This window comes from Triturus cristatus, chromosome 4_2 (assembly GCF_964204655.1).
Source record: "Triturus cristatus chromosome 4_2, aTriCri1.1, whole genome shotgun sequence".
Classification (NCBI taxonomy): Eukaryota; Metazoa; Chordata; class Amphibia; order Caudata; family Salamandridae; genus Triturus; species Triturus cristatus.
In genome coordinates, this window is record NC_140586.1 from 942,639,200 (window position 1) to 942,657,582 (window position 18,383).

At 50.5% G+C, this 18,383-nt stretch overlaps 1 protein-coding gene across 1 annotated transcript in view; it reads right to left on the minus strand.

Annotated features, from left to right (window-relative positions):
- Positions 1–225: 225 nt before the first annotated feature.
- Positions 226–18,383, minus strand: part of LOC146839014 (uncharacterized) — a 102,049-nt gene continuing 83,891 nt past the window's right edge. The window contains exons 3-4 of the mRNA XM_085603046.1: positions 3,400–4,340; positions 226–3,168 (exon numbers count right to left, since the gene is read on the minus strand). Coding sequence (XP_085459172.1) covers positions 1,178–3,168; positions 3,400–3,697 — 2,289 coding nt within the window. The 5' untranslated portion in view covers positions 3,698–4,340 and the 3' untranslated portion in view covers positions 226–1,177. The remainder of the gene's footprint in view (positions 3,169–3,399; positions 4,341–18,383) is intronic.

Sequence of the window (18,383 nt, forward strand, 5' to 3'; positions counted from 1 at the left end):
CAGAGGTAAATGTCATGCACTGCAAGGGTTAACCCAGAGAGCTGCAGCTCACATTCTCCTGCTTCAGAGGTAAATGTCATGCACTGCAAGGGTTAACCCAGAGAGCTGCAGCTCACATTCTCCTGCTTCAGAGGTAAATGTCATGCACTGCAAGGGTTAACCCAGGGAGCTGCAGCTCACATTCTCCTGCTTCAGAGGTAAATGTCATGCACTGCAAGGGTTAACCCAGGGAGCTGCAGCTCACATTTTCCTACTTTCACTTCTGCTTTTCTACACAGCTCTCTGGCCGCTGTCACAGAACCATTAATGATGCATAAAATGATCAAAACCACAGCCAGCTCTGAAGAACCTTCATTTTGTGCTTGTTAAATTGTTTTGAGTGTGTTGGGTTTATATGTTTTATTACTAATCTCCAGAATTAGCTGAAAATACCCTTGTTAGTCCAAGCATTGTTCATGGTGTTGATTTTACAGGCAGCATGGTCAGGTGTGCTTGGATTTCTTTCGTTATAACTCTCTCACAGAATAAAAACCAACAATGTTTCTATACTTTTAGTCCACTTTGTGCTAGCCTCCCAATGGGTTTCCTGATATTTCATGTTGTTCCTACCTGTAGGAAAATAAACAATAGCAGAGAATAGACACTTTTATAATTTTTCAAATATATGTGGTTTTTTTCTTTCCTACTAGTTCAGTCTTCTATCCTCTACTTTTTATCAGCTGGTATTTGAATGTCCAGCATTCTTGTCATTTTATCAGTTTCTATAATTCCTTCATCTCACAATAACTGCACTTTTTTGCTTCAGTGCACACCCATGGATGGGTCAGCATTATTGATGATGTAATTAAATTATTACCAAATTCACTCAGCTCTATGTTTATTTCTATGTGGGTTCAGTGATGGTGGTGTGCTCGCTGATGTCTTTGTAGGTTTGAAGATTGACTGAAGCTCTTCACACATTCACAGCACTGGACTGGCTTTTCTCCTGTGAATGTTCACTAATGTTTATGTAGGTCTGATAAGTGACAAAATCTCTTCACACAATCACTGCACTGGAATGGTTTTTCCCCAGTGTGTGCTTTCTGATGCTGCTTTAGGTACGATAATTTACAAAAGCTCATCAGACATTCACTGCAATGATATGGTTTTTCCCCTGAGCGTGTTTGTTGATGATACATTAATCTTGCAGAGGAACTAAAACTACTTCCGCATTCACTGCAATGATATGGTTTTTCCCTGTGTGTGTTCTCTGGTGCTTTTTTAGGTTTGATAATTGACTAAATCTCTTCAGACATTCACTGCAATTATATGTTTTTTCGCCAGTGTGTGTTCGATGATGTTGTTTTAGGTGTGCAGATTGACTAAAGCTCTTCCCACATTTACTGCACTTGAAAGGCTTTTCCCCTGTGTGTGTTCGCTGATGACATCTGAGTTTACATGATTCCGTAAAACTACTTCCACATTCACTGCAATGGTATGGTTTTTCCCCTGTGTGTGTTCCATGATGCCGTTTTAGGTGTGATAATCGACTAAAGCTCTTCAGACATTCACTGCAATTATATGGTTTTTCGCCAGTGTGTGTTCGATGATGTTGTTTTAGGAGTCCAGGTCGACTAAAGTTCTTTCCACATTCACTGCATTTGAAAGGCTTTTCCCCTGTGTGTGTACGCTGATGACGTCTGAGTTTACATGATTCCGTAAAACTACTTCCACATTCACTGCAATGGTATGGTTTTTCCCCAGTGTGTGTTCGCTGATGAATCCTTAATGTTTTAGATTCACTAAAGCTACTTCCACATTCACTGCAATGGTATGGTTTTTCCCCAGTGTGTGTTTTCTGATGCTGTTTTAGGTGTGATGATTGACAAAAGCTCTTCACACATTCACTGCACTTGTATGGTTTTTCCCCTGTGTGATTTCTCTGATGGTATTTTAAGTCTGGTAATCGACTAAAGCTCTTCATACATTCACTGCACTTAAATGGTTTTTCCCCTGTGTGTGTTCGCTGATGATTCCTTAATGTTACCGAATTCCTAAAACTACTTCCGCATTCACTGCAATGATATGGTTTTTCCCCTGTGTGTGTTTGTTGATGATACATAAATCCTGAAGCGGAACTAAAACTACTTCCACATTCACTGCAATGGTATGGTTTTTCTCCAGTGTGGGTTGTCTGATGGAGTTTTAGGTCTGATAAATATATAAAGCTCTTCCCACATTTACTGCACTTGAATGGCTTTTCCCCTGTGTGTGTTCGCTGATGATATCTGAGTTTACATGATTCCGTAAAACTACTTCCACATTCACTGCAATGGTATGGTTTTTCCCCAGTGTGTGTTCGCTGATGAATCCTTAATGTTTTAGATTCACTAAAGCTACTTCCACATTCACTGCACTGGAATGGTTTTTCCCCAGTGTGTGTTTTCTGATGCTGTTTTAGGTGTGATGATTGACTAAAGCTCTTCCCACATTTACTGCACTTGAATGGCTTTTCCCCTGTGTGTGTTCGCTGATGACATCTGAGTTTACATGATTCCGTAAAACTACTTCCACATTCACTGCAATGGTATGGTTTTTCCCCTGTGTGTGTTCCATGATGCCGTTTTAGGTGTGATAATCGACTAAAGCTCTTCAGACATTCACTGCAATTATATGGTTTTTCGCCAGTGTGTGTTCGATGATGTTGTTTTAGGAGTCCAGGTCGACTAAAGTTCTTTCCACATTCACTGCATTTGAAAGGCTTTTCCCCTGTGTGTGTACGCTGGTGACGTCTGAGTTTACATGATTCCGTAAAACTACTTCCACATTCACTGCAATGGTATGGTTTTTCCCCAGTGTGTGTTCGCTGATGAATCCTTAATGTTTTAGATTCACTAAAGCTACTTCCACATTCACTGCAATGGTATGGTTTTTCCCCAGTGTGTGTTTTCTGATGCTGTTTTAGGTGTGATGAATGACAAAAGCTCTTCACACATTCACTGCACTTGTATGGTTTTTCCCCTGTGTGATTTCTCTGATGGTATTTTAAGTCTGTTAATCGACTAAAGCTCTTCATACATTCACTGCACTTAAATGGTTTTTCCCCTGTGTGTGTTCGCTGATGATTCCTTAATGTTACTGAATTCCTAAAACTACTTCCGCATTCACTGCAATGATATGGTTTTTCCCCTGTGTGTGTTTGTTGATGATACATAAATCCTGAAGCGGAACGAAAACTACTTCCACATTCACTGCAATGGTATGGTTTTTCTCCAGTGTGTGTTCGTTTATGAACCTTTAATGTTGATGAGTTCCTAAAACTACTTCCACATTCACTGCAATGATATGGTTTTTCCCCAGTGTGTGTTTTCTGATGCTTTTTTAGGTGTGATGATTGACAAAAGCTCTTCACACATTCACTGCAATGATATGGTTTCTCTCCAGTGTGGGTTCTCTGATGGAGTTTTAGGTCTGATAAATATATAAAGCTCTTCCCACATTCATTGCACTTAAATGGCTTTTCACCTGTGTGTGCGCGCTGATGACTTCTAAGTTTAGATGATTCCGTAAAACTACTTCCACATTCACTGCAAGTGTATGTTTTTTCTTTCTTGGTTAGTGTCTCTGAGTCGGGTATGTATTTTTCTACATTTCTTGACTGTGCTTTCTGTAGGGCCAACATGACCGATAAAGCACTTGTGTTATTCTCACACTCCATGTATGTGTGTGGTATTTTGCACGCTTGCTTTCCAATTCAACACTAAAGTTCAAAGGTCACAAAAAATTTGCCACACTCATAACGTGTGTAAGGCTTCTTTGTGGGTGATTGTGTCTTTAGACTGGATAATGGTTCTGAAAGCTTGCAGGTTAAGATCCATCGACCTTCTGGTTGGTGCACACTGGGACGGTACTCTGTGTTTTATGTAGCAGAACCCCCATTTCTTTGAACTTTCAGTTAACTGTGCTTTTTGCTGGTTGCTGTGGAATAGCCTAAAAGAGTTTACAATACACCTCTAGCACTGAAGGGTGGTCTGATATCACTTTAGGAAGCAGAGCGCTGCTGTAACCACCTCATGATCAGAGCTGGTATTGGATATGTTTACACAAGAAGTGCCTTAATTTTCTAGGAGGTCATTTCTTCATCTTGAGGCACGGAGGTGCACAGCTGAGACTCGTAGAACCACCGAATTGCCCTTGACGGTACTTCCAAAATCTGTCAGTTTATGTTCAGATTCGGCTGCCTCTGTCGGCACTTATGTTTTCCTGAATACTGGAACTCAATGTTTCAGACTTTGCTTTTGCAGATTTACAGTATTATCTTCATTATTCTTAAACATTTTTCTGCAATCAAGGATTGTTTTCTGTCGGATGTAAAGAGATTTAAATTACTTAAATGGAAAATACCGGAATGTGCATATACAATTTTTAATTGATCGTAAAAGCATCTCATTTATTACTATTGTTGAAACTTATGAAGACATATTTAAGACACATTTAACCATGCAGAGATATTTACATAAAAGTTCCTTTGAACGTGCCACAATCTTATTTATTTCAGCAAAGGTGTTCATAGAGTAACTTAGCAAAAAAAGGGCGCTCGCTTAGCACTCATACACTAGTTACGCTTTAGGTAGATGCATATGGTCAAGGTTTTGTTAAAACAAGAACAGCTCTTGGAGTAAGCGATGGATCAGGAAGACTCAAGACAGCAAGGTGGACACCAGGATGTTGTGCCATAAATCAAATCCTATTGTTCATGGAGGTGACTGGTTTCATTCACTACTAACTCTTTTTTCAGGAGGATTACCTTCGCTGTTGTCTCAAAGCCTGATTACGGGGACCTTTTGTGCGCTGATTGTGTTTGGGGCCCATGTGGCGATAAGGGGCTCTATCTGGGCCTTGTAGGCCCTGCATCATGTACCGACCCTCTTTGAATATAATGTCCCTGCCCACTCTAAAGTGGCAATGAACAGGAGAAAGGCCCGTTAACCCAGGTGAGACCGGCTGCATCGGACGTTGTACCTCTCGCCGACTCCAGGGAGATTAACCACTTGTAGTTGGATTGATTTACTCTCCGCTACCGACACACACCTGTGTTCCCTGCTCCACCTGGGACGCTTTTGCAAACTATTCCCTCGCCCCCAGCATCTGTCACCTTGGACTCGCACCTCCCCTCGCAACACCCGCCTTGGCCCTCTTGCCATTACGCATGCCTCTGCCCAGGAATTTCAAGTTGGAACCTACGATTTACACAGCGTCTTCTACTTAAATATCTCCAACTATATATACGCAACGCTTTTTGCTCTCTATCAGAAGCACCACCCCATAACTTATGACCTATGTCCTGATGATGACCTGAAATTACCCAGGTTGAAACGCCGACGACTACACAGCCTCGAACTCAGGCATTTCTGTGGTCAACAAACCATCTGGATAATTTTGTACATAATTGTATCTGAATCCACCGAAGGATGTCCACTGGGGGGCCAAAAGCTAAAAAATGGAGAAAGGAATCAAACTGTGGTAACTGTCAGATGCCAAGGCTATCCCTTTGATAAAGGTCAAAGACGACTGAAACGCGTCAGGACTGCCAAAAAATGAAATAAAATGTATTTACCTTCACTGTGCGGAGTGCAGCTCATTGCTTTCCGGGAAGGAGAAAGTTGTGATAATATTGTGGTGGCTTGGTTCAGCCTCAAGGTACGCACCGCCAGCAAGAGCGCCGTTACTGCCCGAATTTGAACCGTGTTGTTGAACGTGAAAACGAGAAGGGTCAGTAGTGCGCCACCGGAGACTGGCTCAGGTATGGTCTCCTTGCAACCTTGAAAGTGGGTATGCTACGGAGCAGCAGTGAATGAAAATAGACTTTTTTTCCTGATATATTTTAACCAACTTGTGGCCTCACCCACTAGAGGGCTTCATTTCAGTACCACAAATCCCAGAATGCATCATCTGAATCCACCGAAGGATGTCCACTGGGGGGCCAAAAACTATAAAATGGAGAAAGGAATCAAACTGTGGTAACTGTCAGATGCCAAGGCTATCCCTTTGATAAAGGTCGAAGATGACTGAAACGCGTCAGGACTGCCAAAAAATGAAATAAAATGTATTTACCTTCACTGTGCGGAGTGCGGCTCATTGCTTTCCGGGAAGGAGAGTTGTGATAATATTGTGGTGGCTTGGTTCAGCCTCGAGGTACGCACCGCCAGCAAGAGCGCCGTTACTGCCCGAATTTGAACCGTGTTGTTGAACGTGAAAACGAGAAGGGTCAGTAGTGCGCCACCAGAGACTGGCTCCGGTATGGTCTCCTTGCAACCTTGAAAGTGGGTATGCTACGGAGCAGCAGTGAATGAAAATAGACTTTTTTTCCTGATATATTTTAACCAACTTGTGGCATCACCCACTGGAGGGCTTCATTTCAGTACCACAAATCCCAGAATGCATCATCTGAATCCACCGAAGGATGTCCACTGGGGGGCCAAAAACTATAAAATGGAGAAAGGAATCAAACTGTGGTAACTGTCAGATGCCAAGGCTATCCCTTTGATAAAGGTCAAAGACGACTGAAACGCGTCAGGACTGCTAACAAATTTAATAAAATGTAATTACCTTCACTGTGCGGAGTGCGGCTCATTGCTTTCCGGGAAGGAGAGAGTTGTGATAAAATAATTGTATATATCTGCTGTTAGACCTGGCACCTTGGCGTGAGTCTCCCTTCCTCTTTTTGTCGCTGTGCTTCATGTGTTTTTATGGTGTTGGCAGCTCAGCGCACTGTGCCACTGCCAACCAGTGTCACGGTGCGAGTGCTCCCTATGTAAAATGTATATGTTGGTTGGATTCCATGATTGGATTGTTTGGTTTACTGTCAGACACCAGTAAAGTGCGCCAGGAGCGCCAGGGCGTGTAAATGCAAATGCCGCTGGTGGGCTTGCAGCACTGGTTGTGCCACCCACAGAAGCGGTCTGTAAAATATGTCTAAGGTCTGCCATTGCAGAACCTGCGTGCAGTCTGGTACTGACATGCTGACTGGCAAGTACCCACCCTTGCCAGTCCCTAAACCTTCCATTAACTTCATGTTAGTCACCCCTCTGGTAGGCCCACGGGCAGGGTGCGTTGTAAGCATAAGGTAGGACAAGCCTGTATGCGTGGCATGTCCTAATAGTGAATTACCGCCATCTTGTTGTTCACTATTGTAAGGCTACCCTGTTCTCATAGGCCAGCATGGGCGGTTAGGATTGTTACATCCTATGATCCTAACCGACCCAGGGAACATGGTAGAAGATCGAGTTTAGTATGCCTGAACTCGGAATAATAAGGTTTATTTTAATATTCCGCGTTTGCAAATGCCGCTTTTAGAAAGCTGGCCTTTGCTTGCCTAAACATTTCAGCCCGCCTCTGCGTGATGTGTATCTGATGTCTGGCTGGTGTGAGTGACAGGCCTGAGGGAACCCAGATGGGCAGGGCTAGGTAGCCTGGTGGTGAATAGGAAGATCGACAGGTAGATGGGTGGGAGGAGTACACCTAGACTCTGAATGGGACTGTGCCCTGCCACCACAATGCCGGCTCCACCCCCTGTTGAGCGTCTGATGACTCTGCCCTGCACTTTGAAAGAAGAAGCCTGCATCGCGTAAACAAAGTGCTCAGAAACCGGACTGGACTAGGCAAGGGCCCCCCTGGCCTGGGAGAACAAAAGAATTGCTGTATAAATGTAGGAGCCCTGCTCCTAAGAAACTAGATCCGCTTTTGACCAAGAAGAATCTCTGCCTGAGGAGGAGGCACCGGGAAAGCTGTAAGGAGGAAGACTGTCCCTATCCTGGGGGACTGGCCTGCAGTGGTGACCTTGCTGCCAAAGGAGAGAAGAGGAACCTTTTGCTGAAGACTTTGCTTTATTTTTACTTATCCAGATCTTGTGCTTTTCAAAACGATCTCCAAGGGCTTGGAACCGAGCTTGCCCCCTGAACTGAGCCCCAGGACCATTGAGCTCAACCTGACCTTCACTCGCCTGCTGCTGGACTGTGGTGTCCTTTCCCTCGCCGGAGCTGTGACCCTCGTGCCCCAGCCCCTCCTTGAGCCGTGACCAGGACTGCTTAGCCGCCCCCGCCTTGGGAAGAGCCTCGCTCGATCTGAGCTGCTCCCCCTACGCTGTGCTGGGCTGCCCCTGACACCTCGCTCGCCGGAGGCTCGCTGCGCACCTTCACCCTCCCGCCGGAATCGGCATTGTGAGCATTCCCAAGCCTCGGACGGCCCGGACATAAACTGCGTACCCGGCTGCCCCGCTTTGTTCTCTCGCCACCTGCAACACCCCGCTCTTGCAGTGAGCCTGAAGATCAGACCCCCATCGTGAAGTGTGGGAGCCCCGGACGCCGCCTCGCCCTTCTGACGAAAAGCCGCTGAAATCTCGCACCCGCCTTCGCGTCAAGAAACAAGGTACTGTACTCACGAACTCGACCGCGAGCTCGCATCGGATCCAGGGTCCGCAACGTTCTGATTTCCCTGTCGTCTGCCGTGTGCTTCCCGGTCGCCGCCTCAGCACGAAGTGCGCTGAGGCCCACAGTTACCCTGTGCCCGCCTAAGAACTTTCCGTAACAAAGAGAACCTTACCGTATTTATAAGAATTGTGGCCCCATCAGTTTAACGTTACTGGGCCTTGTATTGAATCTGCTGAATCTACATAAAAGCTTATTTTTATATACTTCCTGATTGGTGTCCGTTTGTGGTGCATGCAAGGGGTTTACTGTATGTTTAATTGCAATTGCTTAACCATGTACGCCGGAGACTTAGCCTAGACTGCTCGCGCCACGCACCTAGAGGGTGAGCAGGGGTTATTCTGGGTAGTTATCCTTCGCCCTGACTGGAAGTGAAGGGTCCCTGCTTGTCGCTGGTATGTACCTGCGCCAACCAGAGCCCCCTAGTTTCTAACATTGGTGGCAGCGGTGAGGATTTACGGATTTGCATTTGTGGTTTGCATATAGTGAATCACTGATCACCACGTAGTGAGAGCAGACCAGTAACACAGCCACAAGACTAGTAATTTTTTGTTTTGCCAAGAAACTCCATTGTTTGAGCCATGCCTGGTTCACTCCCTGCAGGAAGGGCAGCCTCTATAATCTCTGGATTAGATGACATAGATTGGGGAGTAGGCGCACTTGAGAACAATACAAATGAAGAATTGAAAGGTTTTTGCTCCAAATTCCAGAATTGCCAAAACTGGATTAAGAAACAAGGCCCAACTCGTGAAGGCGCTGAGGGCCTGGTATGAGTCAAAGGCACCAGAGAATCAGGTGGAAGTGGTTCCACCAGAAAGCGTCCATGAGTTTGGCAGAGGCCTGTCGCCAGAAGAGTTGGCAGATAGGGCAGCAACCAGGGCACATGAAGTGGAGATGGCAAGGCTTAATGGGCAGATGGATATGGAAAAACAAAGATTGGCCATGGAAGAGAAGAAACTCCAATTAGAGCATGAAATGAAGCTGAGGGAGCTGGAGCTGTGAGCGAAAAGTTTAGAGCTGAATCCCTCTGGTGGCAGCACACCGCCAGTACCGGCGGAACCAAGAGTTTATATTCCCAAAGAGGTAGTTAAGGAGTTCTTTAAGAATGACGACATCGGACAGTGGTTCAGAGCCTACGAGGTAGCCATGTCTTCCCACCGGGTCCCTGAGAGAGATTGGGGAGCGGGGTTGTGGGGACGGTTCCTGAGTGAAGGGCGGGACACACTGTTAGATTTACCTGCTGATGTTCATAATTCTTACTCCCATATGAAAGAAGCCTTGATGACTAGGTATGGGTTAACCCCTGAGTTATATAGACAGAGGTTCAGGGGTTGCACTAAGATTCCCAATAGTACGCATGTGGAGTATGTGACTTTTTTTTGCAGAGCGCTGGATGGTTGGGTAAAGGGTAGTAAGGTAAATGATTATCAAGGGATTCTTGATTTAATGGCATGGGAGCACTTGTCCAGTAATTGTTTTCCTGAGCTACGCCAGCACCTGATAGAAAGTAGGCTGACTAACCCTAGGAAGCTTGCTGAGGAGGCGGACCGCTGGGTCAGTACCAGGGTCCACAAGGGTCATGTGGGAGATTCCGCCAAAGGTGGGCAGGGTCCCCAGCAGAAGAGTTGGGGGGACAGGGGTAAACAGAAGGAGTTCCCAAAAAGGCCCCAAAGTAATCCCCAAGGGAACCAAGGGAAAGTTTCTCAACCTCCCCTGTGAGAAGTTGGCCTGATGTATGATGTCACTAATTCTAGTGTACACCTTATATCAGTCCAAACAACCCTTATGGTGATTGGTTGTAAAGTCAACCTTATAGACCAGCTATCCTAGTGGGAGCATGGACAAGAGCAGTCTTAGGCTAAACTCTGTATGGCATGTGAAGCCAGCTGTTATACCATTTGTAATCCCTTGAATACCAAATGAAAGGACACCACAACAGATATATATCAAAATAGAATGTATTTATTCTAGTCAAAATACCCTCAGCACTCTTTATGAGATTTGCGGTAAGTACAACACAGTCTTATTTAAAAGCATACATTAAGTCACACAGGTAAGTAATACAGTTAGGACCTAGGGGCCACGCAAACCATATACTAAGTAAGTTGTATAAGGACCACTGTCACGAACACAGGATAGGCCTAGGCCTAGGGAATCGCTGGGGCTACACTATACTACCAAAGGTTAGGAAGTGGGAGGCCCACGGGATTCAGGTGCAGAGTGAAAACACTCACGCGTAATGCGTAAAAGTCGATAGAAATAGTAGTTATTAGAAATTAAGAGTTTTAGGACACTTCTGGAATAGCTAGGAGTTCGAGACTTAGAAACTAGACCCTAGGATAGTCAATACCTTTGTGAGCACCGGAGTACCCAAGTTACCTAGCCCACGGGCTGCGGGTGCATAGGTGGGAACTTGCGTTGGGTTTTGTCGTTGACTCCTATGGATGCCTGAAGGAAAGTTGCTGACAGGCAGTCAGTGAAGAGTGTCCGGTGGATCCCAAGGATGGGATCAAGAAGGAAGGATACCTGCAAGCAGAAGGGACAGAGTCTAGGACACTAACCAGGAGCCGGGAAGGAACCAGGAAGGAACCAGGCGATGTCGTGCAGATGCATGTGAAGAGGGGAAGCTTGTCGCAGCAGCCACGGGTACCAGGAGACGTCGAGGACGACCAGGACCAGGAGGCGAGCTGTCCCACGAAGGCTCTTGCTGTCGGCAGCGTCGATGTCGAGTTAGGACCCAACAAGCCTTGGCAAACGGAACCCACGCAGAATGGAGGACTTGCTTCTGGTGCAGACCAGGAAGGTCTGGGGTGCTTCTCTTTCACAGAGGAGCGGGTGCCAGTCTGTAGGAGCCGGACCAGCAAGTTGATAACAAAGGTTCGTCGTCGCAGAGGTCACTAGCCAACGGGCCAGCAACCGGACAACACGTCGAGCAACTCAGGTGCAGAAGGGCCCCACGCAGAACACGTGAAGTGTGGGGAGCTGATCTTCTTTGCAGATGGTGCTCGGGATGGGGGCTTCTCAATTCCCCAAGCACAGCCTCGAGGAAGCCTCAGAAGTCGCACTAGTCAGTTACTAGCCACTTTTCCCAAGTCGCCGGTCCCACGTCCCTCGTCGCCTCCACGGGTCTCAGCTTTGCTGTAGAGGTGGATCTGGTTCAGAGGAGTCTGGATGTCTCGGCGCTGGTCAGTCTCTGCAGTCGTCCCTCGTAGGATCAGTCGCAAAGCAAGCAGCAGTCGCTGGATGGTGCCTGGTTGCCCAGGGCCACAAGGGAGATTCTTCAGTCTTCTTCCTGAGGTCGAATGTCGAAGGTCTAGAGATTCTGTTCAAGTTGCAGATTCAGGATAATCTAATTCTGCAGGGCTCAGCTACCTACTGATATACTGGGCTAGAGGGCTGGGCTACCTGCAAGGTCCCTCCTATGGGTGGGACCAGGAAGGGGAGTGGTTACACCCCCTTTCCTTTGTCCAGTGTCGCGCCAGAGCTGGGGCTGGAGTGCCCCAGCGCCGGTTTGAACTGGACTATGCATGGGACACCTTGTGTGCCCCAGGCAGTGTCTAGTTTCTTTCATCCCTCCCTGCCCCAATACACTAAGTCCTGTCTGGGGTGGTGCTCGCACCTCCCAAGGCAGGAAGCCTATTGTCCAAGCCTCCCTCGCTGGAAGGACTCCCAGCAGCAGGAGGTCAGACTTGTGTCTGTGGCACCAGCATCCATTTTGTGATGCTGGGGCTCTGGTTAACTTTAACCGGGTGAGTAGGTTTCAACATGTCTTCTCCCTCTAAAAGGGAGGAATAATATCCTCATCGCCAGAAATGGTATAGGGGTATTATTCCAAAGTGTTAGACAACTTACACGACATGTTTTGATAAAGCCAAACCATAGTTACCATAACCGTTTAAGATTATAAGGTACTTTAAGAGTATATGGTAGGCTATATCATAGAACAGCTATAAGGACATGGTTCCGGAAGCTGCAGACAGGCTCAGCTCATGCTAGAGCACCATCTCACATGTTACCAAGCACTCTGCCTCCAGGATTGTGAAGGCCTTCCATAGGAGTGGCTGATGGGTACACATGTGTCTATATATAAGGTAGGTATAGGAATACTACACCTAAGCAAGGGGTGATTACACGACCTTGCCCCAGCTGAGTGATCAGCTAGTTGTGTCATAATGGAAGGCCAGGCCAGGGGTGGCATAATACATGCTGCAGCCCCTGGTAGGCCTAAGGTACACCTATGCCCTGGGTACCTAAGGTACACTATACAGGGTCCAATAAGGTGACCCTCACCATTTGGGTATGTACCTAGGGTACATGGAGTCCATTTCAAAGAGAGAGCAGACAGCCTGAGACCCTGAATGGCAGGATCTTAGGCCAACTAAGTCGAAAAACCAGCTAGACACTAGGAAAAAAGTTGGAGGTAACCATAGTCAGATATCCACCTTCCTACATCCCCCACCCCCGAAACCGGCCGGGGCCCCTACAGGTCCTCCTGTTCAGAAGGGGCCTGTGAGACCGGCCTCACGGCGTATGCCCTCCCGAACATCCAGCACCAAGACACAGCATCTCCGACTCCGGCCGCCCCAGCCACACAGACCCGAGGGCCGGCCAGAGTCCCCGACAGACTCGACACCCTACCACGCATGTCCAACCGAGCGAGCGGGAACCCCCGAGCCAGACCAAGAGGCGCCAGCCCAGTCACACCTCGGATCGCCTTCCCCCGGGAGGACTCGATCGGCCACCAGGCCCCTGGGGAGCAGGCGCCTCGCCTGCCGAGCGTCTGGGGACCCTCCCAGACCCACCTGAAAAGACTAAAGAAACGAGCGGCAGGAAATCCCGCCGAACCCCCTCAGTCACCAAAGGCCCCTCTCTGCGAGGACATCGGACTTCAAAGGGCAGGGGGAGTATAATAGGGGGTGCCGGAGGAACGAATGGTAGAGAAGACCTGGAACCATCGAAGCCTGCTGACGCTGTTGCGGCTCCCGAATACCGAACCACCTGGGCCTGCTGAGTGACTCGCGGCCCCCAGCCATTGAACCATCTGAGCCCTGCTGACGAGATCGCGGCTCCCGAACTCTGAACCACCTGGGCCTGCTGAGTGACTCGCGGCCCCCAGCCATTGAACCATCTGAGCCCTGCTGACGAGATCGCGGCTCCCGAACTCTGAACCACCTGGGCCTGCTGAGTGACTCGCGGCCCCCAGCCATTGAACCATCTGAGCCCTGCTGACGAGATCGCGGCTCCCGAACTCCGACTACCTGTGTCTGCTGAGTGACTCGCGGCGCTCCCCTCGAGGACGAATTGGCAAGAGATCGCCCAGAGAACCAACACCCTCCAGCTCGAGGATTGTGAGCTATCCGCAGGGTACTTTGCAGAGACACTACCTTCAAAGACTGTCCCGCTACCCCCATTCCCTTACCACCGATTTGTAGTATCTTGTGCCGCTGATGTACTACTTGCACCTTGGATCATAAAGATCCCTTGAAACCTTCGATAAAAGAACCTATCGTCCTACAAAGAATAGGTGTGGTGTCACTCTGTTCGTAGTGTAAGCTCGGGGTGTGCGCGCCTGGTTCGGCCTACTTGGGAGAGGTAGGTCAAAGGGGTGGGCAAGACGTGTATCGAACCCCCCTCCGGCGAACGCCTTTCCAACATTTGGTGGCAGACGACGGGATCCGAGCCGACACCGAAAGAGAGCGTGCAGTGAACGACTGATGCACTACCAAACAGAGATGGAAGGAGAAACCTCCCTGGGTGCCGCAGGTACCGAAATGAGCTCACCGTTCCGAGAGGATCAATTGGACTATTATACACATAGAGAATTAAAACAACTTTGCAAAGACCTTGGAATCGCTACCACCGGATTAAGCACAAAGGAAGACTTCCAGAAAGTATTGAAGACCTGGGTCGAGACGGGGGCGCCCCCGACCCAAACGGAAGGAGACTCCGCCCATGAACCACAAAGCATCCCGGTGAGAAACAACGGGCCAGAGGGGAACCTGTCCCCCGAGGAACTAGCAGACCGAGAGAGAAGCCGCAACCACGAACTTGAACTGGCCAAGCTGAAAATCGAGGGAGAAATAAAACTGGCCGAGAAAAAGTTAGCCGTCGAGCAGTTACGGCTACAAGGGGAACTCGAGGAAAAGAGACGCCAAAGAGAGCACGACGAAAAGAAACTCCAGCTGGAACATGAACGCAGCCTGAAAGAGATCGAGTTGAGGGCTAAAAGCGAAAAGTCACAACCTTCCGGGAATCTATCATCCGCTCCCACCGTGGAAGCCAAAGTCCACATCCCCAAGGATGTGGTAAAGGAGTATTACAAAAACGACGATATCCAGCAGTGGTTTAAGGCCTACGAAGTCGCCATGACCTCTCACCGAGTCCCGCAGAAGGATTGGGGGCTGGCCTATGGGGCCGGTTCTTAAGCGAAGCAAGAGATACCCTGCTGGATCTGCCCTCCACGGTCATGAACTCCTACAGCCACATGAAAGAAGCCCTCGTGGGCCGGTATGGACTCACCCCCGAGATGTACCGCCAACGGTTCCGAGATTGCAAAAAGATACCGGGCACCACATGGGTAGAATACGTGAACTTTTACAGCCGGGCCTTGGACGGGTGGATCAAGGGCAGCAAGGTCTCCACCTTCGAAGAGCGGTTTGATCTGATCGCCTGGGAACATTTAGCGGCTAATTGCTTTGTAGAACTGCGCCAACATCTCTTGGACAGTAAACTCACCGACCCTCGAAAGCTGGCCGCCGAGGCTGACCGTTGGGTGAACACCCGGGCCGCCCGAGGCCCCGTGGGAGACTACGGTCGCCACAGTCAAGGACCCCCCCGCCAGAGGGGCGGAGGAAACCACAGCCGACCGAGAGACTTCCCAGGGGGGCCCCCGCACAGCCCTCCCAGCAGCCCACCAGCGGCAGGTCCAGCCCCGTCTCCGGCCAGCACCGGAGCCCCGGGGCGGCTAGGGCCTCGAACCAGGATCACCTGCTTCCGCTGCCAACAGCCCGGACACTACGCCAATGACCCCCAGTGTCCCCAGTATCAACGAACCGCAACGACCAACCCCCCGGCCCGGCAGATGGCCTCCGTGGCCCTAGGGGAAGAGATAGAAGACTCCGAAGAGTGGGAACCAGCTGCCATGGCCCTGGTCTCCCTTGGTGATCGAGAAATGGTCCCCGGGACACCCTTGCCCGCCAACACAAAGAAGTACCGACAGCAGGTGACCATCAACGGCCACCGAGTCGAGGGCCTCCGCGATACCGGGGCAAGTGTCACCGCGGTCCACCGCAACCTAATCTCTGAAGACCAGATCCTACCCGGTGCCCTCTGTCCGGTCATATCCTCCGACAATTCCGAGAGCCTCTGCCAGATGGCTCTGGTGCCTTTCGAGTGGGGAGGAGTCTCCGGAGAATTGAAGGTAGCCGTCCGAACATCACAGCCCGTAGACTGCCTCCTGGGCAACGACCTTGAGAGTCCTCCGTGGGGGCAAGTGGACCGAAGAGTCCATCTCGGGATGATGGGCCTACCCGAATGGGTCTGCGCCACCACGCGCTCCATGACCGCGCGATTGCCTCTCTCCGAGGGCGGTGAGGCCCTCCCACCGAACACTGTCCCCGAGAACCGGGACACCCTACCAGAAACGGACAACCCTCCTTCGGAGGGAGAAGAAGACACTAACCCGGGAGAAGGGCCGGAACCTTCCGCCCCTGAGGCACTGACTGAGCTCGGAGAACTGCCCGAGATGGCCCAGTGGCGCTGTGAGAGAGGGCCCTCCCGTGAAGAGTTCTGCCAGGAACAGGCCACCTGCCCTTCCCTCGTGGGACTCCGACAACAAGCCGAAGCCCAGACCGCCGGTGACCGGACCGGAACCCACTGGGTCTATTGGGACAATGGCCTCCTATACAGCGAACAAAAGTCAGCCGAGCTAGGCGCAGCCCAAGTACTGGTGGTACCCCCGCGCTTCCGAAGCCTCCTCCTGGGCCTGGCCCACGATGTACCCTTGGCAGGACACTTAGGCCAAGACAAGACATATCAGCGATTAGTTACCCACTTCTATTGGCCCAAGATGCGAGCGAATGTAGAAGTCCACTGTAAGTCCTGCCTCACGTGCCAGGGCAGTGGGAAAAGTGGCGGAAAGCGCAAGGCCCCATTACAACCCTTTCCCGTTGTGAGTACCCCGTTTGAGCGGGTCGGCATCGACATCGTGGGACCCCTGGATCCGAAGACCGCCCAGGGCCACAGATTCATCCTCGTCCTGGTGGACCATGCCACCCGCTACCCTGAGGCCATTCCCCTCCGCACCGTGACGGCTCCCGTGGTGGGCCGGGCTCTCATGGGGATCTTCTCCCGTGTCGGATTCCCTCGCGAGGTTGTGAGTGATCGCGGCACTAACTTCATATCCCGCTACATGAAGTCCCTGTGGCAGCAGTGCGGAGTAACATATAAGTTCACGACCCCCTACCACCCCCAGGGCAACGGCCTGGTGGAACGCTTCAACCGAACCCTGAAGGGGATGATCCTGGGCCTCGAGGAGCCCCTGCGCCGAAGATGGGACGTCCTCCTCCCTTGCCTCCTGTTCGCGTACCGGGAAGTTCCCCAAAAGTCCCTGGGGTTCAGCCCATTCGAACTACTATACGGACACCCCGTCCGGGGGCCCCTGAGCCTGGTCAAAGAGGGCTGGGAGACAAGCCCCCGGGGGACCCCCCCTGATGTGTTCCGCTACATCCAGGCGCTCCGCAACCAGACCCGGAAGTTCAGAGAACTCGCGGAGGCTAACCTCGAGGACAGCCAAGAAGAAATGAAGCGCTGGTATGACCAGAACGCAACTCTGGTAGACTTCCAGCCGGGCCAGCAGGTTTGGGTCATGGCCCCGGTGAAACCCTGCGCCCTACAGGACAAATGGACTGGCCCCTTCAAGGTGATCGAGCGGAAGAGTCAGGTCACGTACCTGATCGATGTACAGTCCCCACGGAACCCCCTCCGGGTTCTCCACGTGAACCGTCTCAAGCCCCACTTTGTGAGAACGGAGTTGAGTTTGCTACTGGCCACCGATGATGGGGCGGAAGAAGACACTGAAACCCTGCCCGACCCCCTGTGCGCTGAAGACCTGGATGGTTCCGTGGAGGGAGTGAAACTGTCGACCACCCTCACTCCCCAACAGTCCGACGACTGTCGCCAGCTGCTCAGACAATTCGCAGACCTCTTCTCCCTCATCCCAAGGGTCACCGACTGGTGTGTCCACGACGTGGACACCGGCGACAGCCCACCTGTGAGACACCGAGCCTACCGGGTGCCTGACCGGGTCCGCACCTGCATCAAGACCGAGGTGCAGAAGATGTTAACCCTTGGAGTGTTCGAACCCTCCGATAGCCCCTGGGCCAGCCCGGTAGTCCTGGTCCCGAAAGCTGCCGCCCCTGGGGTCGCCCCCGAACTAAGATTCTGTGTGGACTACCGGGGGCTCAATGCGGTCACCCGAGCGGACGCTCACCCTATTCCCCGCGCAGACGAGCTCATCGACCGCCTTGGGGCCGCACGTTTCCTCAGCACCTTCGACCTAACCTGCGGTTACTGGCAGATTGCGCTCACGGAGGGAGCAAAAGAGCGCTCCGCCTTCTCCACACCAGATGGACACTACCGCTTCAGGGTCATGCCGTTCGGGATGAAAAATGCCCCGGCCACTTTCCAGCGGTTGGTAAACAAGGTCCTGGCCGGACTCGAGGAGTTCAGCGCAGCGTACCTTGACGACATAGCCGTATTCAGCTCTCAATGGCACGAGCATCTCCAGCACCTCCGGCAAGTACTGCTGGCCCTGCGCCAAGCCGGCCTAACAGTGAAGGTGTAACGCCCTGAACGTCTCAGGATCGTTTAACAGACACGATAATGAGGCGCAACCACTTGTGAAGGGTTAGTTATTTT